This window comes from Narcine bancroftii, chromosome 1, assembly GCF_036971445.1.
Source record: "Narcine bancroftii isolate sNarBan1 chromosome 1, sNarBan1.hap1, whole genome shotgun sequence".
Lineage (NCBI taxonomy): Eukaryota > Metazoa > Chordata > Chondrichthyes > Torpediniformes > Narcinidae > Narcine > Narcine bancroftii.
Window position 1 is genome coordinate 81173513 of NC_091469.1, and position 26849 is coordinate 81200361.

General features: G+C 38.0%; 1 protein-coding gene and 1 long non-coding RNA gene across 7 annotated transcripts in view; one reads left to right on the forward strand and one right to left on the reverse strand.

The window, feature by feature from the left end:
• mcc (MCC regulator of WNT signaling pathway) overlaps nucleotides 1-26849 on the forward strand; it is a 218455-nt gene that overhangs the window by 79175 nt on the left and 112431 nt on the right. The window contains exon 1 of one of the 6 annotated variants that reach the window (XM_069930990.1): nucleotides 2050-2422. The exons of the other annotated variants lie outside the window; for them this stretch is intronic. Within the exon in view, the coding sequence (XP_069787091.1) occupies nucleotides 2348-2422 (75 nt within the window). The 5' untranslated portion in view covers nucleotides 2050-2347. Of the gene's footprint in view, nucleotides 1-2049; nucleotides 2423-26849 lie in introns of those variants that run through there. 6 annotated transcript variants of the gene reach the window in all.
• The window catches only part of LOC138760425 (uncharacterized), a 177394-nt gene that overhangs the window by 33099 nt on the left and 117446 nt on the right, over nucleotides 1-26849 (reverse strand). The window lies entirely within an intron of this gene.

Genomic DNA, 26849 nt, shown 5'->3' on the forward strand with positions numbered 1-26849 from the left:
TTACATTATTGTCATGCATAAGTCATGAAATTCGATGACAATATTTAGAAATAAAAAAAGAGGCACAAAAGCTGGAGATGCTGGAATCTGGAGCAGACAATGAACTGCTGAAAGATCTCGGCAGGTCAGATCCATCCATGGGTAGAAATGGTCAGTCAACATTTTAGGTCTCAATCTTTTGTCAATTCTCTTGGGAAGGGGATAATATTACATTTATAAAGAGGCTGAGAAAGTGATAGGATAATAGGTGTGAGAGGCAGAGAGACAGATTGAGGGTAAGATCAGTAGAAAGTAGGGTGGGTAAGAAAAGATAGAGGGGGGAAATCAATACAAGAATAGGCAAAGAGAACAAAATAGATGGGGCTAGGGTTTAGCTAAAATAAGGCAGTCTTGGAGAAACGTGATGTGGTGGTCCTCAAATTTACATTTGGATTCACCTTGTTAATGGATGAGGCTACGAACAGACCGCTTGTTTTGAGAATGGTTGGGGAAGTTAAATTGGTTGACTTCATAAAGCTCAAGTTCAGACCCAGATAGAGTGTGGGTGTCCACTGAAATGGTTATCCAATCTGTGATTGATCTTACCAATGTAGACGAGGCTCCACAGCGTTCACTGTGAATTAATTTGGATGATGTGCATATAAAACTCTGCCTCAGATGGAATATTAGTTTGTCACCCTGGATGGAGGTGAGGGAGGTAGGGATATTTCCACTTTCTGTGGTAATGGTGGGAAGTGTTTAAGGGGCTGGAAGGATGAATGAGGAGGGAAGAGCAGATGAGTGACTCTTGGAGAGACTTAATCCTGTGGAGAGAGGATGACGTAGCTTAGTGGTTTTCAACCTTTTACTTTTCACTCTCATATCACTTTAAGTATTCCCTATGCCATTGGTGCTCTGTGAGTAGTAAGGGATTGCTTAAGGTGGTATGTGAGTGGGAAGGGAAGGTGAGAATCACTGCTCTAGATCCAATTGTTACTGAACTATTTTGCTTGAGAAAAATTGTCATTGGCCCATTTCCTTTGGATTATGAAACCGTGCACATAATGAGTCAATGAGGTACGTTTAAAAGTGGTTTACAACCTTTTTCTTTCCACCAACCTACCACCTTAAGCAATCCCTTACTAATCATAGAACACATATGGCATAGGGAATACTTAAAGTAGTAGGTGAGTGGAAAGAAAAAAGTTGAGAACCACTGATGCAGCTGTATGTAAGATTATGCTGAACTCAGCAGAAAGGTTGGAGGGTAATGTGCCCAATGGGGAGGCTAGTGGGTGGAAAGTGAAGATTTGAGGGACTCTTTCTTTTTTCTGTCTTGGGGTGGTGAGCTAATGGCAGAAGTACATGAAGCAGAGGGAATGAATGGTGGTGTGGCCTTTATAAATGACAGTAAAGGTTGTGACCCCCTTGCTGTTACTAGTCTTGATAAAGGGTCCAGACGTGAAATGTTGTTTGAGCATTACTACCCATGGATGCTGTCTGGCCTGCTGAGTTTCTTGAGCAATTCTTTGTCTGGAAGTCATTGTAGTTTGATTTATGCACATTTCAGAGAAGGCGCTAAGTCATTTTAGAAATGTTTACCTTTGGCACCCACTATAATGTTGCTTTTAACATGGAATGATGTTCTGTGAACAAAACAAGACTTGTAATGAATGATTTATAAATCTTACTTAAAAAAAATTACTCTCTTGTGAATTTAATAAAGAATGTTTAGATTTGTAGTTTATTGGTTATTTTTAAAGAAAGCTGCATCCATTACTGATGAAGATTCTGCCACACTGTCTGTCTTGTGTGCTCCATAGCTAGATTTAATTTATAAGGCACCTTTATTTGGAATGCTTTCAGTCCTGGATTAAATGCAGCAGAAATCTAATTTCTGAAAATAAACCTTTCCTTCGATAAAGGAGATGGATGGCTTTCTGTTGTACTGCTGAATGCATGACAAACCCACCGGAAAGGCAGTACTTTCATTCCTCTGGGAGGTGCCTTCAATCTAGCTGCTAAAGAGCAGCATAAACTGTGGGGGAGGTACTATTGCACTGACTTGCCTTCTAAGAGAGCATAACAGCAGGGCTGGGCAACTTCTTGTCAAATTTTTAACCAACATAATTAATTGTTCAGCCTATATTAATACATGCTGAGAATGTGCTACTTTACATGAAATTATTTGTTTTAAGTGGAAGATGTTTGGCTTGCAGAGAATGTCAGCAGGCTTACATCATTAATTCAGGCAGCGAGTCCGTTTTGGGCTGAAAATGGCTGGCTTTGCTGGAATGTGGCAGACAGAAGAAGCTGGAAGCATTTGTACTATATATGTGACTTAAATTCCGGGAAATTGCAATTCTGCATGCCAAAAGTCAGCACTATGGACTCCAGAACTGAAGTTAAATGTGGAACAAATTTAACGGCAGAGAAAAATGAGGTGAGAGCTGGATAACTGTGGAAGAGGATTGTGGGGCAGATGAAACTTTAATGGACACTGTGTTTTTGGACTTTTAAGCTTGCAGCATTCATCAGGAAATGATTTGAATACTTTTGTATTGGCACAGTATTTGTTTTAATTTGTCAGGAATATAAATTATTCAGAGAAATGCTCAGATTTAACAGTATTTTGAAAGAAATTTCTTTTGCATAGAATACTTACAGTGGTTAAAGTAAAAATGTATGTCAGTATACAGGATACAAAACTTGCAATTAAAATCTGCAATAAATTACAAATACTGACAACAGTTTTGGTCTTCCTTCTCTCTTCCGTTTGGCAGACAGTGATATTCCAGATGTCAGGATGGATTTGATTGTTTTCTTAACTGGGGGAAGGGTCAGGAAGTAAACTGTAGAAGAGTTTAATATTTTAATGAAAGGCTAACTGGAAGTAATTTTCCTTTTGTTTCAAGCAACCCTCCTCCAAATTCTTGAATTTTGCTGAAGTATGGTATCATATCAAAAACATACCAGGGGAATAGGTTAATTGGGGGTAAATTGGGTGGCACGGAGTCATGGGCCGAAATGGCCTGTTACCGTGCCATATGTATGTCTAAATAAGAACAAAAAAAATGTTTTTTTTGTGTGAATTTAATTTCTATTTTGTTAATTTTTTTCCCAACATGAGGTTTAACCATGCCTTTGTGTGTGTTCCATTTGGGGAACATGATGACTTAATTGCCTCCATATTTTGGTCTAAATGAGTTAAGTTTGATACTAAAAGTATGATATGGTTTCCAATAGGTACCCAATGTAACCTACTGAAGTAAAACACAAAAATCTGCAGACACCGTGGTTGAAGTAAAAACACAAAGCTGGAGAAACTCAGTACATCAGGCAGTCTCCTTTATATAGCAACGATAAAATACATATAACCAATATTTCGTGCTTCACAGTATGGAAAAATGTTGGCAGATATCTGAACAAAGAGTAGGAAGGAGGTGTGGTTGCAAAGACTGGAGGTGATGGACCTTCTAACACACTTGTCTCCTGAATTTTGCAAGAAAAATGCCAGGGTTTCCACATGTGTTTCTTGCTGTTTGCCTGTGCAAGTGTCTCTAATTTTGGGGTTAAGGCACATGCATATGTTAAAGTCCTAAATTTGCTATTAACTGGACAGCAGGTCACTGGTGTTTTTCATCTATGATCTGACTTTTGATTCTCAGAGCATGTCGGTTGCATTGGTGTTATCAATTATGAATGGGCTTATACGCAAAGAAAAGCACTTCTGTAGACTTGTGCAATACACAAAAGTGCTGGAGAAACTCAGAAGGAGTTAGCTCTGTGGCTCCTTCCATGAATGCTGTTTAATCTGAGTTTTTCAAAAAAATTTTGAACAAAAATACAGGGTTAAGCGCACTTAATATTTGCTTCTGATACACCCATCGCAGTTTATGACATCTAAATGTTTCTCTTGTAATCTTTTCTCTAGACACATCAACTGTCCCAGTCACCCAACACAAGCTCTTCCAGGCAGCCACTGCACATCACCTCACTTGTTCACTTCACTCATTACAAACAATGATCAGATCACCATTTTATTTCTGTGGAAGCATCAGCAGAATGCGATGCCCTTACTCAGGTTCCCAGCACGATGTTTCCAAGACTTGCCTTCCTCCTGTTCTCCTTTGGTGAAATAGCACTGCATCAATATTTCAATCCACTTTTACTCATTTTGTCCAAATTCATCTTTTGCAGCTGGATGATTGACAGTACACTACCACCTCCAACTTCCACTTCACCAATTGTGTAGAATCCTACTTAATGGTACTGAGCCAATTTCGGGTGCAGAAGAGCATGGAATTGATTGTTCCTTAGTTTTCACGCAGCTGTTGTGAACAAGCTCACAACATAGATACTTCACTTTCGTAGCCTGTGCCTCTATCTTATGGAAAAACAACTAACTCTTCCTCCTGAAATTGAAGCCTTGATGCTGTGCATGATGTTTCATTGTTTCTCATCTTACTACATCTACATGACCACTGAACTATCAATTTAGTAGACCTCAAGGACCTCGAGTGCCAGCAAAACAAGGCAATTCCCCAAGGAGAAGATGAATAATGAGGATGTGTTATTTGGCATCATTTCTCCTTTATCTCATTAAAGCCTGGCTTAGTCTTTAGTTTTGCCCATTCATAGAGGGCTTCTCAATTCATAATTCTGCGATCAGTTAATACAAGGAGATTCATACTTCTCTCAGCTTTCTCAAATTTTCAGATTATTAACTGAAAATGACATATTGCTTAGGTCATCTCCATAAGTTTGATCAAACTGAAAATGATGCACATCTTCTCTCCTGTGATCTTTTTAAATCCTTTGATCTACCAGTGTTCATTCAATGTATTGATTAAAACAAAATTGTAATACATTGCGGCTCTGCTGTAGAAAAAAAGAGAGATTTATTTCTGCCTACTGTTTTAGCCAACCAATCTTCTATCCATGCCAGCATATTATCTCCCACACCTTTCATTTGACGGAGTACCTTTTAACTTGCCTTCTAGAAATCCAACTTTAGCATACCCACTGGTTTCCTTTATCCAAGCACAATTTTCCTTTCACAAAACCTTACTGACTTTGCCTGATTATCTTGAATTTTTCGCTGTTATTAAAATGTCTTTAATAATAGCTTCTAACATTTCTCCTTGCATCAGATATTAAGCTAACTCGCTTATTGTTTCTTGCTTCATGTCTCCCTCCACTTTAAAAATAAAAAAAATTGCATCCGCAATTTTCTGAGCTAATGAAACCTCCCCAAAGTTTGGAAATTTTTGAAAATTAAAATGAATGCATCAACTTAGTATTGATTTGTTTTAAGACCATAAGATGAAGTCCATCAGAGATTTGGCTGCACAAAGCTAAAATAATTTACTATTACTTCTGTGGTGATTCGAATTTTCCTTGGATCTTCCCTTTTAATTTCCTTATTTAAGCTCTTTCTGTGTTGTTACTTGTAATCTTTATAACTAAGTCCAATGCATCTGCCATCTTCTTGTTATAACTTAAGAAATAGGAGGACTGCTGAACCTGGTCCACCATTCAATAAGATCATAGTTGATCTGATTGTGGTTTCAGCTCCATTTACCTACCTTGTGTTCTACTATTAATTCACCAAATTTGCTTTGTTTTGGACCAATTGTATTTTTAAACTTTTACTGTTTTCACACTTTGGTGTGACTCTATTTTACAGAGAAAGGGTCTTTAGCCTATCAAGTCTGGGGACCATCAAATACTATTTCCTGTCATTCTAACACACTAACAAATCCATTATATTTCTAACAATACTCCCATCAACTCTCCCCAGATTCTATCAGTCATCTATAGAATAGTGGCAATTTACAGTGACCAATTAATCTATCGACCTGCATAATTGGAGCACCCAGAGGAAGCCATACACAGTCATGGAGAATGTACAAACTCCATTGAAGCTTTGGGGCAAATATGTTGCTGGCTCACTGTACCACTTTTTTTTTCTGATTTCTTTGACCCTCCCTTTTAAGTTCTTCAGTTAAGTTTTCCAGTTAGTTAAAATTCAAAATTTTCTTTCTTAAAATTCTGTAGTTTCTCCTTCCATTCTAATCTTTTAGTTAATTTTTGTTTTTATATATAATCTGTCCGACCGTCCACCTATCTTTGCACAATTGTATGTTTTTTTAATGCAAGTTTGATAGTGTCTTTAACTTTTAGTTAACCAAAGACAGTCCACCCTTTGGTATTTTTCTTTCTTGTTGGAATGTAGATACCCTTAGATGCCTCTGACAGTTTCTAAATTGACCAGTCTCTTAACCTAATTTCCCAGCTGACTCTGCAAGCTATGCTTTTTACTCTTATAACTGCCTTTAAGTTTAAAATATAAGTTTACTGGCTAATTGTGCCATCAAATTATTGTGCCCTTATTTACCAATCTAGTAACATTAATTGAAAGCCAATGTAACCAAGTGCACCTTGTTCAAATAGATTTGATTCCTCATGCATTTTCAATTGATGTCCAAGTACCAATATTGATTTGTAGTTTGGATATCAGATATAAATTAAACATCAATCACTCCCAACACTAATATTAATCAAAAGCATTTGCTAAATACCTCATACAAGTCAAAAAATCCAGATGCCAGAAATCTGGACCAACTAAGAATCTGGATTTCACAAACTTTTAAAATTTAGCAGGATTTTGTGTGCGTGCGTGCATGTGTAAGTGTCACAGATGCACAGAAGTCGTGGAAATGAGCAAATAAATATTTATTTGTTTCTTAGTTTATTAACAAAACATTTTTTTCCATATATACCATCAGAATTTACCTGTTCATCTTTCCTTAAATTTGAATTTTAAAATGATCAAGAATCTGGAAAATATAAAAATCCTGACCAACCCAATCTCCGAGCAGTTTGCATTTTTGGACTTTTACTGAATTAATCTCATTACTTCAGTATATCGAGGAGATTAGAATTTATCTGCTCAAACTCATTATCTGAACTGAGATGCAATCCAATATTAATGTTATTTCATCCTGTGGAAAATAAATAAACTATATATTCTGGTAAAATTATATAAGTACTCAGATCAGATAGCATTGTTCATATGAACAATGAATCAGTGTAGACTTTATTGCCAAGAACATGTAACAAAATTATACAATTAAGCCATTGCAAATGCTTGCAAGGAGGGTGTTGCTATAAAACCTTTTATTTTTTTTGTGATGAAACAGGGATCATCCAGATCTTGTGGGTAAAATTTCTTTATACATAAATGGCAAGCAAAATTAAATTTTCATAAAGTATAAAAATATTCTTCAAATATAAAAGCTGGATACAAAAAGACAAAACTACACCCCTATTCCAAACAAGGATGGAACCAAAGGAAAAAGGAAAGAAAATGAGAACATATTACTTTCCCAAAATCTTATGCAATGGCTAGTATGTCATTCTTTCCACTCCCCTGAGTTCAGTTGATTCTTTTTCATCTCCCCTTAAGCAGCCAACTTTCCTTCAGTGGTTCTGCTCGGCTCAAAAGCAGATGGAAATGTTTTCATATCTCACAGAGAAAGAATGTCATTGCAAAATCTTAATTGGAGATCAACTTTCACCAATATTTACTCAGAAATTATGGACAATATTTATTCAAATACCTTGGAGTTCTCTCTTCATACAGTATCAATTTCATGCAGCAGAAACACAAAATACAACATATTTTAGAATTGTTATACTCCACTGAGAATATAAGGTATTAGAGATATAGTCCGAGATATCAAGTTGCATTTACTTGTCAATAATCTGTTCATCAATGTCAGTTTATAATTCTTAATTTTTTGCAATCTTGACCTATATTTATTGCCTAACCTAATTGCCAATTTGGAATTCGACAAAAAATAAAACTGTCCATACTTGCATGCAGCAAGACCTAGACAACACTTGGGCATGGGTGGACACAAGTACCAGACATCTCCAAAAAAAAAAATATTTTAAGCTATCTCTGACATTCAAATTTACTATCAATACTGAGCCACCATAAACTCATCTGGACTAGTAAGATAAGTATTGTCACAAGAGCAAGTTCGAAGCTAACTATGCTCGGTAAGTGATTCACCTCACCTAAAGTTCTGATTTATTGTCAGAGTGCATACATGTTATCACATAAAACCCTGAGATTCTTTTTCCTCTGAGCCAGGCAGAATTTCTACTTATTTGTGGTGCAACAACCTGTATTCAAGAGAAGATATGTAAACAAAAGAAAGAAATGTAAACAAACTGTGCAATATAGAATAAATAATTTGCAAAGTAAGAGTCCAAAAACAAATCTCTGAGTTTGTTGTTTCGGAGTCTGATTGTAGAAACTGTTCCTCAACCTGGTGGTGCGAGTCTTGTGGCACTTGTACCTCTTTCTTGATGGCAGCAGCAAAAACAGAGAAAGTCCTGGGTGGTGTGTATCCTTTCTAAATATTTTATTAAAATTTAGATTTTACGTAAGTGAACAGGTATATACAGAAAATTTGTAAAATACCCAACATAGATGTCAAATTTGAAGAAATTAACAAAATTATCTAATTTATAGAGTACATATGTAAAGTAACAAAACATTTTACAATTTTATTCTAAATATTTTAATTTTCTCCCCCATCGCTTGAGCCCATTACCAAGTTGAAGTTTTATAATTAAAGTTTGCCTTGTGCCTGGAGTAATATAAAGTTTTGGAAGACCAGATTTATAATAAAACTAGAGGTTCTTAAAGTAGCTCAGGAAAGGTCCCCACAGGTTTTAAAACTCGATGTTCAAGTTACAAATAGAGGAATGAATCTTTTCGAGATTTAAACAGGACATAATATCCCTCAACCACTGAGCATGAGTGGTGGGGCAGCATCCCACCAATGTACTAATATCGGATATCTGACCAAAAGAGAGGCAAAAGACAGAACTCAAGATTTAATTAGGGTCAAAAGGACATCATTCTCTCCAGGATAGGAAAGAGGGCAACCAAAGGGTTAGGTTCGATGTTTACATTAAGGATAGGGTTTGAAAAAGACCCCTCCAGTATTTTGAAGGCTAAGGCATTTCCAAAACATGTGAATAAGAGAAGCCTCATTGCTCTTACATTCATCGCAAGGAGGATTTGAATTTGGATAAATAAGAGATAATTTAGCTTTGCTAAACTTCCTATTGCAACAAACAATAACAGGCACAAAGGGATGTGAAATTAACTAATTTAAGGATTAAAACCCAAGCCACATATAACAATGAAAGGCTAAAAACCTGCTCCTATGCAGATTTAATTTAATCAAGAAGGGCAGATCTTAAACCTGCCATTTTATTATAAATAACAGATAAACCTTTAAGAGTGGGTTGTAAATTTAAAAAAAACACATCAATAATATTTGTATCAGGTACACCAGGAAAGTTATGTATCTGAGATGAGATAAAATGTCGGATTTGCCAGTATCCATAAAAAATGGATATTAGGTAGATTGAACTTTTCAGGAAGTTGTTCAAATAATACAAAGCAATTATCAATGAAAAGATCTTTAAAGCATAAATTGATACCATTCTTGAAATGCAGAATCGTGCAAGGAAAGTTGGAAAAAATAATTGGATATAATAGGGTTTGAAAGAGAAAAACCATAAAATCCCAAATGTTTTCTGAAGTGGGCCCATATCTTTATAGTGTGCCTAACAACTGGATTATTAATAGATTTCTCTCATGAAAAAGGAAGTGAGAATCCAAGAAAAGGTGGAAAGAAGAGATTTTTAACTATAAGCAACTCTATTGCTACCAACAATGGACAGTCAAGTTGTTTATGCAAGTGATTCCAAAACATAAGGTTGTGTATATTAGCCACCCAGTAATAAAATCTGAAATTAGGCAGTGCCATACCTCCCATTTCTTTTAGATTTCTGAAGGTGAACTTTACTTAATCGAGGTCGTTTACTCTTCCAGATATAGGACGTATAATAGAGTCCAATAGGTAAAAAAACATATAAGAATAAAAGATGGTATAGTGTGAAAAAGATAAAAAATTCAGACAAAATATTCATTTTGATAGAGTTAATGTGGCCCACCAAAGAGGTGGATAAATGCTGTTTCATGTTTTAACAGGGTAAGTAAATTTTCTTTAGAAAGACCCTTGTGTTTTCTTGTAAATGTAATACCTAAGTAAGTAAATGGATCTTTCACAACCTTAAAAGGAAAGTTAGTATACACTGATGTAATTGTGTTCACAGGAAACAGTTCGTTTTTATTCAAATTTAGTTTGTACCCTGAAAACTGACTAAATTGAGTAAGTAGCAACAACATAGAAGGTATGGAGGTTTCAGGACTTGATATGAAAAGCAAAAGACCTGCATAAAGGGAAACTTTATGCTCCATTCCCTTCCTCCAATTCCCAAGATGTCCTTGCAGCTTTGAAATGCAATTGCTGATGTCTCTCGCCAAATCGAAAAGTAATGGACTTGGAGGACACCCTTGACAGGTTCCCCATTGGAGATTAAAAGGTTGACTGTTGAACGTTAGTGGGAATTGAAGCAGTAGGAAACAAGTACATGCAATAAAACTTGGACCAAACTTATTTTTTTCTAAATTTGTAAATAAATATCTCCACACGGTCAAATGCTTTCTCCACATCTAAAGAAAGGACACATTCAGGAACCTCACTGAGGGTGAATATAAATTGTCAAATAAGTGACCTACATTGAAGTAGGAGTACTGGTTTTTAATAAAGCTGGTTTGGTCCTCGGATATAATTGATGGTAAAATTTTCTCTAATCTGCGGTCTAAAACTTCAGCCAAAATTTTACCATCGCCATTTAATAAAGAAATTGGCCTGTAGGTGGAGCACTCTATAGGATCTTTACCTTTCTTTGCAATAAGAGTAATACTAGCTTCATTGAATGATGCTGGAAGCTTACTTTCCTTAATCGAATCAGACAACACAAAATTTAAATAAGGTGAGAGCAAAGAAGAAAATGATTTAAAAAATTCCACAGTAAACTCATTTTGCCCAATGATTTTCTAGATTGCAAAAAAAGAGATAGCCACAGTTACATCTATTTGTGATGTACGATCATCTAATCTCATTTTGTTATCTATAGAAAGTGTGGAGAAATCTTTTTAAATTGTTTAAATATTCCCATCGAACTACTGTATTAGCTTTTTGAAATTCAGAAGTATAAAGTCGCGAATAAAAATTCCTGAACACGTCATTAATAACCATCCTCCATTTTAATTTGTGTAATTTGCTGTCTTGCTTCAAATCTTCTCAACTGATGAATTAACAAATTACCAGATTTATCACCGTGGATATAAAGCAGACTCTTATTCTTTAAAAGTTGTCATTCAAATGTGTGTTGAAAGCAGAGCAAATTTAATTGGAAGTTCCACTCACTTATATGGTACTGGATTTCTAACTTGAGCATATTAATGATTTAAAAAAAAATTTGATTAACTAATTACAAATGTTCTTTATTAGCACTTGTTTTCATATTCTTTGGCTTGGCTTCGCGGACGAAGATTTATGGAGAGGGTAAAAAGTCCACGTCAGCTGCAGGCTCGTTTGTGGCTGACAAGTCCGATGCGGGACAGGCAGACACGGTTGCAGGGGAAAATTGGTTGGTTGGGGTTGGGTGTTGGGTTTTTCCTCCTTTGCCTTTTGTCAGTGAGGTGGGCTCTGCGGTCTTCTTCAAAGGAGGTTGCTGCCCGCCAAACTGTGAATATTTCATATTCATGATATAACCATATAACCATTTACAGAGCATCCCAATCATCCCAGAGATTTCTGAAATTATTTGTACTAAACAAAAAGGTAATTTTCCCCTCCATAAAACTCACAAAATCCACTATCAGAAGGTAAAGTCTAAATGTCTTTATTTTAGGAAGGTCACGAAGGGTCTAGGATAGTAAAATAAGGGCACGATCATTATACTCTTGTAATCACCGGAGCGATTCAAGAAAATAATCAATTCCATAAAAAGAATGCTTTATATATTAGATATCGTGTATTTGATTCATCGGTGAAATTTGAGGATACCTGGCAATCTTTTGTCTTACTTTCATTTGATGTAAATGTTATTAATGTGCTTACATGTGCTCTCTCTTCCAGATGAGATATAGTCTTAGTTTAGTTTTTTGATTCACAGTATGAATCAAATGCTACAAAATATATGTAACCCTCAGGGTAAGATTCTCAGGTGTTTTTTTTCTTTCAGTTCATTTTTTTTGTTAATAGGTTAGGTCGTGTTTTTATTTTAAAACAGTACAACTCTGATTATCCAAAATGGTCTGGGCCGAGTCCATTTCAGATAAATGATTTTTTTCAGAGAACCGGTTTTTGTTAAAAAACAATCCAGAAGCAACAGCAAATCATTTGTAACAGTGTTTAAACAACAATAAGGTAAGGTTTAAAAGGCATTAAAATAATATTTATTTCTCACCAAAAAAATGCCACTGCCAATCACCAACACCTCCCCATTGAGGCCCCGCTCTTGCCAAGGGTCTCACTCCTGATCGCGAACCTAAGTCCTCTGCTGCTGCTGCCGGGAGCCAGAGGTCCCTGGTCAGTTTGGCTCTGAAAACATTTCAGATAACTGAGGATTTTGGAGAATCTGATTTTGGATAATTGGAGTTGTATTGTGTGTGTGTATGTTTTGTTACGAGCCCAGAGGACCACAAAACCTAGCAGCAATAGATATTCACCAAGACAAATGGTTACTTAAAGAAAAGTTGCTTTTAATTACCTTTAAACATGAAAACAGGATCAAACTTTATCTTATCATTATCAACTTAACTAACCTAAATTAACCCCCTTCTAAATCTAAGCATACATGTATGAAATGTGTGTGTAAGTTTAGAAAAGTTATTTGATTCACAGTCCAATCAAACTTCTCATTCCTCTAAGTTTACTGGTTGCAGGCAATTCTTATACTGTGCCAGAATTTAACATTTATGAATTCACCAGGCTTTGGTGCTCAGGAAGGTTCTTATCGGTTTTCAGAGAGAGATTTGTTGTTCTTGGACACAAACTGATTGCTTTTAATCAGCCACGTCAGTGTCTTGCCGAAGAAAGTTACCCCATCAAGATTTTCCAGACAATGACCTTTCTTTCAGGTCACCACAGAGTTCCTCTTTGTTTCCCTTATTTCAATTGAAACATTATCCAGCCAATCCTCTCCTCTTGTATGGACCACAATGGCTTAGACCAGGCTGAACTAAACACTCACAACCCGTCTTCCAAATGGGTTTTTTCCACAAGCTTTCCAGCTTATCCTCTTCCAATTCCTGCTGCTGCTGACTGTAGCCCTGCAGAACTGATCTCTCTCTCTCTCTCTCTCTCTCTCTCCTCTCTCCTCTCTCCTCTCTCTTTCTTTCTCTCAGAGAAAAGCCTGGTTGTTTTCCTCTCTGCTTGCAAAAAAAAAACATGTCCCTCTTTGAACAGCAAACTGCGCTCCAGTCAGCCTGTGGCTCCAGACCTAATCCTCCGACCTCTGTTCATCTGTTGCTTTTCAAAACAACAATCCATTAGTAAAGTCCCTTGGGAACTCCCTTAAGCTTTTGCAAAAAGGCCTTCGGAGCCAGCCTGTCTAGCTTGAGCAAAGCTCCAGCATTTTAAATGAGAGCTGTATTGAAGTGTTTGTATGTGACCTACACTACAAACATAATCTGTCACAGTGAGTGTGTGTATAAAATCTTTGATGTCTTTTGTTTTCAAGCAGTACAGAAGAGGAGGGACCAAGTTTATGCTGTTTGAAGTTTTATCTTGAGACAGACAGACAGACAGACACACACACACACACACACACACACACACACACACACACACACACACACACACACACACACAATTGTATTTTCAGTTTCATTCACTTTTGTTCATTGTACTGTATTTATAAAATCCAATTAAAAAGATAGCAAAAGAAAGAAAAAGTATGTTGGACATGTCAAAAGAAAGAATACCTTCTACTATTTGAATAAAGAAAATACCATTCTTCAAAAATACCATAATCTGATAGGAAGGATTGAATAAATGAAGCAGACTTATGATTGCAGGGTTGGGAGAGAATCGATCCAACACAGGATTAAACCAACAATTGAAATCTCCACCAACCACAAGAGAGTATGAATCCTGATTAGGTAAGGAAGAAAAAGTTTAAAAAATAATTGTAAAAAAAATCCACATTTTGGGCATAAACATTAGCAAGAACCTCAAATGTATTATAAAATTTCCATTAAACAATAATGTAACGACCATTAGTATCTGATATTATATTGTGATGAACAATAAGAATATCTTGGTTAATAAGAATCGAGTCCCTTCCCCCCACCTCCCCCCCCCCGGGTTTTGCCTGAAAAGTGGAGTGAAAATGCTGCTCCCTCCACCATGTCATGAGACATGAACTAACGGAGCTATTAACGTGTTTCTTGTTTGAAAAAAAATTGCTGTTTTAAGTTGTTTAAGATGAGAAAGAATTATCCTTTTCTTAACCTGACAGTTCAAACCTTTCACATTCGAACTAACAAAATTTAATAAGTTATCCATTGTTGATGGTTAGTTGATAAAACCATGTTACCAGAACTCTAGGTTTTGGCCTTGTAGCAAGAATGGAGCATATAGCAGATATTAAAATAAAAATAATGCACCAAGACAAAGTTTATATAGTCTCCTTACACAATAACAACCTTGAAAAGACCCACTCCCACCTGAAAACCGGACAGCCGCCAAAGACCCCAGCAGCAAGCTCATCAAATTGAACATTTTTTTCCCCCAAAAAAACTTCCTGACCTACGTAATAACATCTTGGCTCCAATATTGTTATCAAAACAAAACTCTGCACTCTGAAAATAACATGCAAGTTGGATAGGAATACAACCATTATATAAAAAAACAACTACTTTTAGAATTTCTTATCAATTTTAAAAAGTATATTACAAAGTCGAAATAAAAGCTGCTTCCAAAAATTCTAAGTATAACTTTCCCCAATATTCTTCCCACAAAGACTCAATAAATCTCACAATTTAATGCAAAAAATATTCTCAAAATAACAGCTCAAATGGGTATATTACCCCATAAAATGTTATCAAAATGGAGAGAACCAGATAATCCTTGGCACTAAATACTGTATGACAAAAGCTAGAAAGCTTAAAAATAATAATAGTCAAATAGCCTCAGTCACCAAGCAGATATGGGTGCAATGTGGAAGGGAGACCATCCAGGCCTCAACAACTGATTGCAACCACTTGTGTCCGCTGTAGTGAGTGATATGGAGTCATGCAGAATACAGCAGGGAAGGGTTAAATCCTCAGTTGTATAATTTTGACATTACTTCTCTGTACTCAGTTCACTGATTCATAACTTAGGGTGTATAATCTTCCACCACTCTAATCTGTTGACCACGATATTCCAGTTTCCCTCTCCACCTGGCCTCTCTGATCACAGTGCCCTTTATCTAATAGCAATGTAAACGAATGGTGATCGAGCACAGTCTCTGACCTGGACCCAGTTTAGGTACTAAAGAGCGGTGTGCTCTATCGATCTCTGGCAGGGATGGGAGCATCTCCTTCCTGAATACCTCAAATAATATATCAGAGAAGAATTTTGTAAGTTACCTTTCTTCAGTAGATTCTGCCAAGCCCAAGATGAGCAGAATCTGTCATCTGCTCCAGCTCTCCAGATCAACAACTTTAGTTGTTAACTCAGAATTACTTTCACGCAAGCTGGAGCAGACATCTTCTAATTCAGTAACATGTTGGCTTAGGTATTCAGAAGCATGATCCAGAAATGATGAACATTGGCCATGCTCCTCCACTAATGACCAAATTTGATTGATTTTGACTTCTAACTGGCAAAAAGAAGCTTTGTAGTCAGTAGGGTAAAAATAACCTATATTGTTAGGTTAGCAGTCACTTTTTTTTTCTGGATATTTCACTTCTTGTAGTCATTTTGAGGCAAAAAAGAGTATTTTAAAAAAAGGGAAAGCTACTAAATATATAACATTTTGGTTGAAGAATAGAAAGGTAGAAAGTGAATAAGATAGAGAGCAGACAGGAGTGCTTGCTAGTTGCGTCTACCCCATATTGCAGCTGGCTGGAAATCCAGTGTGGATCCTTGATGATTGACGCTACTCTCTGACAGAAGTGTTCCCTATAGATTTTCTCGATGGCAGGGAGAGTTTTGCCTGTGATGTACTGGGTGGTGTCCACAACCTTTTACAGGGCTTTCTGCTCAGAGGAATTGATGGCCCCATACCAGACTGTGATGCAATCGGTCAGCACACTTTCCACCCCACATCTGTTGAATTTTGCCTATTTTTTCGATGGCGTACTAAACCTCCGCAAACTCCTGAGGAAGTTGAGGTGCTGATGTACTTTTTTCACAATGATAGAAGTATGTTGGGTCCAGCAAAGGTCGTCCGAGATGGTGACTCCCAGGAATTTAAATTTGCTCATCCTCTCCATCTCTGATTTCCCCCAGTGATCACTGGATCATACACTTCTGGTTTTCCCTTCTTAAAGTCTGCATTCAGCTCATTGGTTTTGGAGTACGAGATTGTTTATACACCATTCAGCCAAGTTTTCAATCTCCCTCCTATATGCTGACTCATTCCCCATTTTTGTACAACCCACTACCCTGGTATTATCAGCAAATTTGTAGATGGCAGTGTTGTTGAACTGAGCCACACAGTCCTGGGTCTAAAGCAAATAGAGCAGGGAACTAAGAATGCAGCTTTGTGGTGCTCCAGTACTGATCGAGATTGTGGAGTCCTCACTGATTGGGGTCTGGAGGTAGACAATGGGGTATTGAGATCCAGATCCAAGAGTTTGCTGATCTGTTTTGAGGATATGATGGTGCTGAATGCCAAACAGTAACTGGTAAAGGGCATCATGATGTCCAGGTGTTCCAGGTCCTTGTGTAGAGCCAATGAAATGGAATCTGCCACCGACCTGTTGCTTCAGTATGTAAATTGGAACAGATCCATGTGACCCTTCAGATAGAAGCTGATAAAGCATATCAGCCTCTCAAAACACGTCATCACTATGGATGTGAGTGCCACTGGTTGGTAGTCATTCAGGCACCAGTACGATTGAGGCCTGTTTGAAACAGGTGAGTACCATGCCCTGCTGGAGTGAGATGTTGAAGATATCCATGAATACATTGGCAAATTGGTCATCACAGATTTTCAGTACTTGGCTGGGTAGTCAGTCTGGAAGACAGTTTTTCTAACATCAGCACAAAAGTCAAAAGCATGATAGAATAATTTCTATTTATCTAAACATCAAGATGCTCAATATCCAGTGCAAAATTTCAACATGCTAATAGACCCATCCATCATCCTAAACATTTATTTGTTCTATCACTGGGGCACTGAAATGACTGTTTATGCCACATACACTGATGTTTCTCATCTTAGCTGATGTATTTGCGAAACACTCAACCTCTGAAGAGGTCAATGGCAGCAATTGAATGGGATCATTGCCAACTGGAAGTTGGACAGCATCCTGACTTGAAAATGTTTTGCTGTTTCTTCATAAATGGGAGTAATCCTGGAACTCTCGACAAAACAACACTGGCTGTACCTTCTCAAGAACTCCATGGTTCAAGACGGTTGCTCAATAAATACTGCCCATCTTGGCAACACCAACAGCTCCTCCACTCCCCCCAAAAAATTAAAAATTACAATACAAAAATTTTTAATCAATTTTTAGGACCAATTTCCTCTTGCAATCATTTAAATTTACTCCATAAAATCTTAAAAGTGGGAATTTGACATTCTATTCTGATAGAATCCTGTGATGATTAGCATTATGAATAAGAACAGAACATGCATTTAATTCTACCAATCAAACTTTAACCTCAGAGTCACTTTCCAGTAATAACCTGATAACTCTTAATTGTCAAAAAACTTAACCATCATTATTTTGGAAATGCTCCACAATGCTCTGGGTACTGAATTCCAAATACTCCCTACCCATTGGTTGAAGAAATTTATTCTCATCTCAGTAATACTGACTGCGGGTCAACATGTACAAAGTCAGCTTTGTAAGATCTCCACGCCTACAGGACATTTCGGGAATAAATACTGTGGCCATTTTTGTAGCCAAATCCCATTTATGAAACAGTTTTAAAAAAACTGACGTTTATCGAAGCATGCCACTGGTTTAATTTTTGAATTCAAGTCCATTTTTGAATGTTTCAAACACTGTGAATGACGGGGTCTTGGGGAGTGTTCTGAACAGACAAGTAGGTACTTCCCTGGAAATGTGACTATAAGATGTTGAGATGACACAGAGGGGAAGTGATGGAAAAATCTCGATCCTCCTCATTAACAAGACTCATTAGGGATTACAAAGGTGAACAAAGGGAAAGAGAGCATGGGTGGACAAACCAAATGTGGTCTGGTTGCCACACAATTGAAATTATGTAATTGTGCAAGAGAGGTTGCAGAAAAGATTCCCAAAGATGTTGCTGGAATTGGAAGGCTTGAGTTACAAGGAGAGATTGAATAAGTTAGGTCTGTTTTCACAGAGGTGAAGGAAACTGTCCTTACTGAGGTTCATAAAATTATGGGGAGAATAGAGAAGATACATTTAAGGTGAGAAGGGAAGACTTAGAGCGGATTTGAGGGCAAGGATTTCACGCAGAGGGTAGTGAGTATATGAAATGAGCTGAAAGAGGTGGTGGAGGCAGGTAAAATTAGTGTTTTTAAAAATCTCATTTTGACACATACATGTATAGGAGGAAATTATGCCAAACACAAGCAAATGGGAGTGGATGAGATAGGCATCTTGGTTGGCATAATTTGAGCTACAAGGCCTGGTTCTGTGCTGTATAATGCAATGAATCTAATCTCAGTGGGTCAAGCAGCATCTGTGCAGGCAAAACTTAGTTAAAGTTTTGGTTCAAGTCCCTGCATTAGGACAATATAGAGTGAAGATGACCAGTTTATGGAAGAGGGAGGAGAGATGAGACAGACTTGATAGGTGAAAACAGGTAAGGGAGGGATGATGGCTGGTGGAAGAGGGAAAAAGAAAGATGACCCAAGGAAGAAGAGAACAAGGTGGTTATTTATGTGCATGATGGGACCAAGTGCAGGAAGATGATGAGTGTTGGTAACGAGAGGGAGAGGAAAGGAAAAAGTGAACAAGGGAAGAACGAATCTGGATGGACTGTTGAGAGTTGGAAAGGAGAACAAGGTGCGAGTGGCCTGAAACTGGAACTTTTAATGTTAATATCATTATATTGTAGGCTACTCAAGTAGAATACGAGGTGGTGTTCTCGGCTCACCTTGGCAGTGGAGAAAGCCAAGGACAGACAGGATGGTGTGGGAATGCAAAGGGGAGTTGAAATAGCATGCAACCCGAATTTTAAGATGGCCTTTGCAGACGGAGCACAAGTCCTTTGCCAAATAGTGGTATGATTTTTTTGGACCAGGATCCCACCTGGTCCTTCCCTTCTTCCCCCTCCCACCCACCCCCCTCCCCCATTTTATGCTTTCCGCTGAGATCATTCTCTCAGATGCTCCCTGGTCCACTCATCCATTCCCTTTCACGACTCCTGGCACTTTACACTGCAAACACAGGACTTGGAGCAGTTGTCCCTTCACCTTAATCAACCCCATCTGGTGATTTGAATAGTCTTTACTGGTGAGACAGAGATTTATGTGTATTTCTTTCAACCTGGTTATTTGTGTACTGTGCTTACAGTGTGTCATCCTCTCTATCGGCGAACCAAAAGTAGACTAGAACATCTGTTTGGTTTGTCCACCCATACTCTCTTTCCCTTTGTTCACCTTTGTAATCCCTAGTGAGTCTTGTTAATGAGGAGGATAGAGATTTTTCCATCACTTTCCCCTCCCCGCTACCAAGACTCCTAATTCATCCCCACCTCATTCCATTTGCCCAAAACCAAAGTACTGATCCATTTGGGATTGTCATCTTGTTTACTTTTCCTATTCCCTTTCAGCCCCTACCTGCCCATGATTCTCCCACCTCCCTCCCTCATCTAGTTCTCCTTTTCACTATTTCGTCTCTGTCTCATCCTGTTCTCTCACTTCTGTCTTCCCTCTACACCCTTGAAACAGGGTCTTGACCCAAAATATTAACCATCCCTTCCCTCCACAGATATAGGTGTTCTGCAGGGTTGATGTTGGGTCCACTACTTTTCATATCATATGCTAATGGTTTAGACAATAGAATTGATAGCTCTGTAGCCAAGTTCACAAATGATACAAAGAAAGATGGAGAGGTGGGTGGTGCTTCAAGGACTTGAAAACAAAGGAAAATATGTAATACTGAGGCTATATAAGGTGTTGTATAGTGCAATACACAAAAATGCTGAAAAAACTCAGCTGGTCATGTAGCATCCATAGAAAGTATTGTGAACAGTTTTGAACCCCATATCCAAGAAGGGTTGTGCTGGCATTGAAGAGGGTCCAGAGGAGATGTATGAAAATTATTTCGGAGGAGAGGATTAATTTGTGAGGAGTGTTCAATGGCTCTGGACCTGAACTTGCGAAAGTTTGGAAGGAGGATCTCATTGAAACATATTGAATATTGAAAGGGTGAGATAGAGTTGGTGTAGAGAAGACGTTTCCAGTAGTGGAAGAATCTACAACCAGAGGACACAGAATAAAAGGATGTTCCTTACAAACAGATGAGGAGAAATTTCTTCAGCCAGAGGGTGGTGAATCTGTGGAATTCATTGTCATAGACGACTATGGAGGCCAAAACAGAATCAGAATTTATTGGCACGATCATGTCACGAAATTCATTGTTTTGCAGCAACAACAGTGCAAACATTTATATAAACAATATTTCAAAATGAATAAAATAGTAGAAGAAAAAGACAAAATGAGATAGTGTCTGAAGTTTATTGTTTATTCAGAAAGGTGATAGCAGAGGGGGCAAAAATGTCTTTTTTGTGCTGTTGAGTGCTTGCCTTTAGGCTCCTGTACCTTTTCCCTGATGGCAGCAAAGTGAAGTGGGTGGTGGGGATCCTTGAAGATAGAAACTGCTTTCTTAAGATACTGTCTCTTCTAGATGTCCTTGATGGATTGAAGACTGGTGCCTGCGATGTCACAGGCCAAGTTAACAATCCTCTGGAGTTTTTTCACGTTCTGAGTGCTGGCACCTCCATACCAGACAGAGATGCAACCAGATACAATGCTCTCCACATTACACATGTAAAGGTTTTCGCTCCTCACGAAGTATAGCTGCTGGCGAGCCTTCTTTTTGATTGCATCAACATGAAGGCTCCAAGAGAGACCCTCAGAGATGTTGATTCCCAGGGTTTTGAAGTTCCTGACCCTCTCCATTGCTGACTGATTTGTGTCCTCCTGACATCTTCCTGTTCACAATCATCTCCTTGGTTTTGCTAATGTTGAGTGCAATGTTGTTGTGCCACCACTCAATTAGCTGATCTATCTCCCTCCTCTTTGCTTCCTCATTTTCGCTTGTGATTCTGCTGAGAATCGTCATGTCACCGCCAAATTTGTAGATAGTATTTGAATTTTGCCTAGCCACACAGTCATGGGCATAGAATGAGTAGAGCAGTGGGCCAAGCACGCATCTTTGAGGCACGCTTGTGTTGATCATCTTTGAGTATATTTAAAGCAGAGGTTGATAGGTGTTTGACAAGTAAGGGGACAAGGCAGGATAATGGGGTTGAAAGGAAAAGTACATCAGCCATGATTTGAATGATGGAGCAAACTTAATGGGCTGAATGGCCCAATTCTACTCCTAAGTCTAATGAACAAGTTAGACCGAAGGGCCTGTTCCATGTTGCATGACTTTAAATTCCACACTTCATGGATACATGTTTCTAATCTTTTGGAGAATGCTTCAATTTTATTTAACAAATCAAATTTCAATTTTTTCTTGAACATTTTTGTTAAAGAAGTATACATTTTCTAAAGTAGTTAGTTTCATTCATGACTAACATTTCATTGGAACTAAGTTTGATCTTTTAAATTTGTGGTTCATAATTTGGTATATATAATTGCCAGTTATGCTTGTAATCAATGCAGTGTGAAAGATGTATTTCCTTACCAAAGCCTGTGTGCTATTGCCAATATTTAACAGAATGGTTGTTAAACTTGGCTACCTGATTTACACACACTGCTCAGTTCTTTATGTAAATGATTTTGTTGTAATTCTATAATTGAAATTTAAAGAGTTTGACTTTTTCATGAATTCAAAATTGCACATGCTATAGCGATTCAACACTATTTACTAATGAATTATCTTTAGGGATTTGTCATACCTTAACTTTGACTGTTTCAACTTTTCCCAGATTCTTGGTCTTGACCTGACTTTTTGACGAATTTTTGTCTGAATTTAGTTTGTAAACTCTTGAGAGATAATGTGCCAAGATGCACAAGTATCATTTAATAAAATGTGTTGATAAAATAAACTGGCAGTTTTAATTATTTGAGAAGAGCTATAGTACTGGAGGTTTTTAAAATAAATTGGCTGCAAGAATACAGTATATAGAGAAAAGACAGATTAGTGACTTCTAATTGGTGCTTGATAAATTTTAAAAGTACATTTTGTTTAGTGATTTTTTTCCCTTACTAGTAAACATTTAAATACTTCTTTCAAAGTTCTTAGTTATTTGTTCAAAATAATAATAATAATAATAAAAATAATAATAAAGTTCTTAGTTATTTGTTCAAAATAATAATAATAATAATAATAATAAAAATAATAATAATAAAAAAAGTTAATTTGGATTTTGGAATTTCCAGTTAAGTGGTTAATGATTATATTTTCACAGCAATGTGAGAAGGAGGGAGAAATAGATACCAGTGACCCATGATAAACAGGAAATATCAAATTATACCCAAGTAAGTTACAAATGCTGATAGGCATGAGGTGGACCTATCCACCAATGTGGTACTGAGCCAAGATTGGCTTTGAACATTTCTGCCAAATTTATGGATGATCCTCCAAGATGATCGTGGATCAGAGAATTTCTGTTCTGTCACCTCTTCTGCTACTCTTCTCTCTGTAATCCACTAAGTGCTTTGCTGTTGAAGTCCCTGAGTTTTACGAATGCTGTAAAAGCCCAGCATTGCTTCCCTTTTTAGGGCTGTCCTCAGAGTAGCCAATACTTTCAAGAATTACTCTGTTCCAGTTTTTTGCTTGGTGGTTGTATCATTTAGGTAACACCCAACTGAGAGTCCATGTAGTAATTTGTCCATTGTTGCTTAGAAAATCGCAGGTGCTGTTGAAATTCTGTAAGACGTGTGTAAAGGTGAATAATCCCAGATGGGTATTGATTGTCACATATTCCCCTGATATTTTTTTTTTGTCCAATTCTCTCTCTTGATATCCTTGGTACAAATCTAGTTTTGTGAATTTTTGCCCTCTGTTTAGTGCTTGGAACAATTCTTCTGCCTTGGGCATTGGGTGTTTGGGTATTTTGAGTGATGGATTGATGGTGACTTTGTAATCGCTGCAAATGTGAATCTCACAGATTGCTTTTCATATGGGTACGATGGATGCTGCCCAATCGCTGTATTGTATTGGTTATAATATGCCTTCTGTTTAATTTAATTTCCCCTTTCATAACAAATAGGACTTCTGTCTTTGAAGAATTTTGGTTCTGGATTATTTTTTAATTGGTTGAACCAATTCTTGTTGGAAAACCACTGTGTGGTTGTTGAAGATTTGGTTAAGTTCTGGCTGGGAGGTGTCCGTGTGGATTACTTTTAGTATTGAATTGATTTCCAGCCAGTCTAGGGGACTGTATTGTCGCCATTTTCTTCTGAAAAATGCTAGACCCTGAGTATCTACGATAGAGAGAGAGTGTTTTTGGTTGCTGTTGTTTGTATTGTACTTGGACCATACATTTTCCAAACACTTTGATTCTGTCTTCTGTAACAGATCTTGGAGTTATTTCAGTTGTTTTTACCATGAGGCGTGGTAGCAAGCGTTCATTTATATGTAACTGCATTAGGGACACTTCTGCCCCTTTGTTTAACTCCATCTTCAGGGAGTGTCCGTTTATTTTTAGCTGTATAAAGATTGCTATGTTTCCTCCATTAATCCTCGGATGTGTAACATCTCAGGAGCTGAAATTTCAGGAGCTTGAAGGTCAGCCGTTGGGCTGATATCATCATCGTTGCTAGGTTGCCCCTCCCTCTTTCTGCAATTGTTTTGACTTTAGCTGCCTGCTTATTTGCAGGCCACTTGTGTATTAGAAGCAGATATTTAGCTTTGATATGTCCTGTTTGCAATGTTTTTTTGATGAAACAGTTTTCTGGTTGGTGGTTGTATTTCCCACAAGTTGGCGGGAAGACCTCCTATCCAGTAGCTCTGGTTGATCCACATCCAAGTTTTTATCGACCATTTCAGAGCTGCAGGCAGTTTTGTATGCAATTTGTAACGTAACATCTTGATCCATTCCTAATAATTTTTGTCTTACTTGGCGATTTGCCAGCTCCATCACTAATCTGTCGTACAGTGCCTGATTTAGAAACTGCTCAGAAATAACAGTGCACCCCCAGTTTCCACAACGATGCCAGGTATTCACTTACTGTTTCTCCTGGTCCTTGTCTTCTTTCATAGAATTGTTGCCTTTCTGCCATAACTGCTGGTTTGGGGCTTAAATTATTCCTTAGAACTGTGCATAATTCATTGAATGTCTTTGTCCCTGGATCCTCCGCAGCCAGGAAGGTCTTAAGGAGGTCGAATGTGGTGCTGCCCATTATACTGAGAAAGAGGGCACGGCTGCGGTTTACTGGACCTTTCACAATATTGTGGGCTACACAGTAGCGGTTAAACTGTTCTACATAGTTATCCCAACTCTCTTCTACTTCTTTGAATTCCCTACACTTTCCCTCCACCACCTTGGCGCACTTTCGCCTTGATCTTTGGGCCGAAACTTTTTGGGTTTGTTAGGTAGTTGTTTTCTACCTTTCTTCTGTTGTTTTCCTTCTCACGGTTGATACATGGAGCATGTGTAGGGTTAGTTTAATTCTTCTTTGCCACTGTTGTGTATGCACTCACACAATTAAGACGTGGTGCTTTCTCATCCTATACTTATATTACTAACATGGCTACTGATACACAGGGTTTATATATATGGAAGGATGACATCATGACATGGGCATCATAATGTCCTGCAGAGGGCGGGCTTACTGTTACTGGTAGAAGTTGACAATGCAAATTACACTATGAAAATAAAATTATTAGTAGTGGGTCAAATATCTCAAAATTCTAACATACTATATTCTGTCCTGGCTCTATGTGTAACTGTGTAGGTGATTCATATTCAAGACACTTTCTGTCCAAAACCAAACAGCATTACTCAAAAAAAATTGGCAGTTACATCAATATTTTTGGACAATCAGTGTTTATATTGATAGTTCTACTTGTCAATATGCTCTGAATGTTAGATATTTCAGTACAGGTAGGTTAATGTGTTGTTGCAGTGTAGCACAACTATAGATAGACTAGAACTCCTAGAAGTCTAGCGAACCGGTACGGGATGTCATAACGTCATGATGTGGTCCGCGTGGTTCAGTGTTTTAAAAGAATATTTGTGTGACTTAAGTAAACGAGTTCTGATTTAACTGCAACTGTGTGTGTCATTATTTTGCGTTCATCAGCCACTATTGTGTTTTCAGTGGCTACAATTTGTGACCTAATGGGTTCAAAACGAGCTTTTGGACCATATGGATTCTGCAGCTGTTGCTGTTAAGCTTCCGCCCTTCTGGATGGGGTTGTGGTTTCGACAGGCTGAGGCACAATTTTACCTCATGAAGATTGAGGTGGATGTGACTCAGTATCATCACCTTATCAGTGCCAGTGGAATCAGACAACATCCCAAAAACAGCAAGAATTTTTATGTATGCCTTTTAGGTTAAAAAATGCAGCTCAGACCTTTCAATGGGTTATGGACGCAGTAGGGTATGGCATGGCCAACGTCTTCATTTATCTCGACGGCATGTTAGTTGCCAGCAAAACTAAAGAAGAGCACATGGAACATGTGTGCATATTCTTTAAACGTCTGCGAGAATTTCGACTGACAACAATCCAGATAAATTTGTTTTCAGACAACAGTCCAAAGAATTCCTGGGGCATACAATCACCGACAAGGGTGTGGTTCCGCTGCCTTCCAAGATCAATCCCATTACTGAATATCCCAGACCAACCACTGTCAAAGGCCTGCAAGAGCTCTAGGGGATGGTTAATTTTTATCGTCGATTCCTTCCAGCAGCAGCTCACGTTATGAAGCCTCTGTTCAATCTGCTGTCTGGTGATGCCACATCTATTCAGCGGACAGATGAAAGTCAAAACGCTTTCATAAAGATAAAGAAACTATTAGCTCAAGCAACCATGCTCAATTATTCAGTCCTAAATGCAGCCTCTGCCCTTTCAAAATATGCATCTGATGTTGCCATAGGAGGCACTCTGCAGCAGTATGTTGACGGACAATGGAAGCCATTGGCATTCTTTAACTGCCACCTCCGTGAGGCCGAGAAAAAATACAGCACCTTTAATAAAGAGCTCCTAACATATATTTGTCCATCTGTCACTTGTTACTTTTTGGAAGGCAGACACTTCACCATGTTCACAGACTATAAACCCCTGACCTTCATGTTTTCAAAGGTGTCGGAACCCTGGTCAGCTCGACAACAGCGGTAGTTGTCCTTCATTTTAGAATTCTCTACCAGAATAATGCATATTTCTGGAAAAGGCAGTGTAGTGGCTGATGCACTTTCCCGCTCAGTTGCGCTCGAGGTATCAGCTGTGGACCATGGTATTGACCACGTGGCTCTCGCTGCCGTCCAATCGCAAGACAGTGAGATGGAGTCGCATCGCACATCGATAATCAACCTGCAATGGAAGGGTGTGCAAATCGATGCCGATGGCAAGCCGCTCTTTTGCA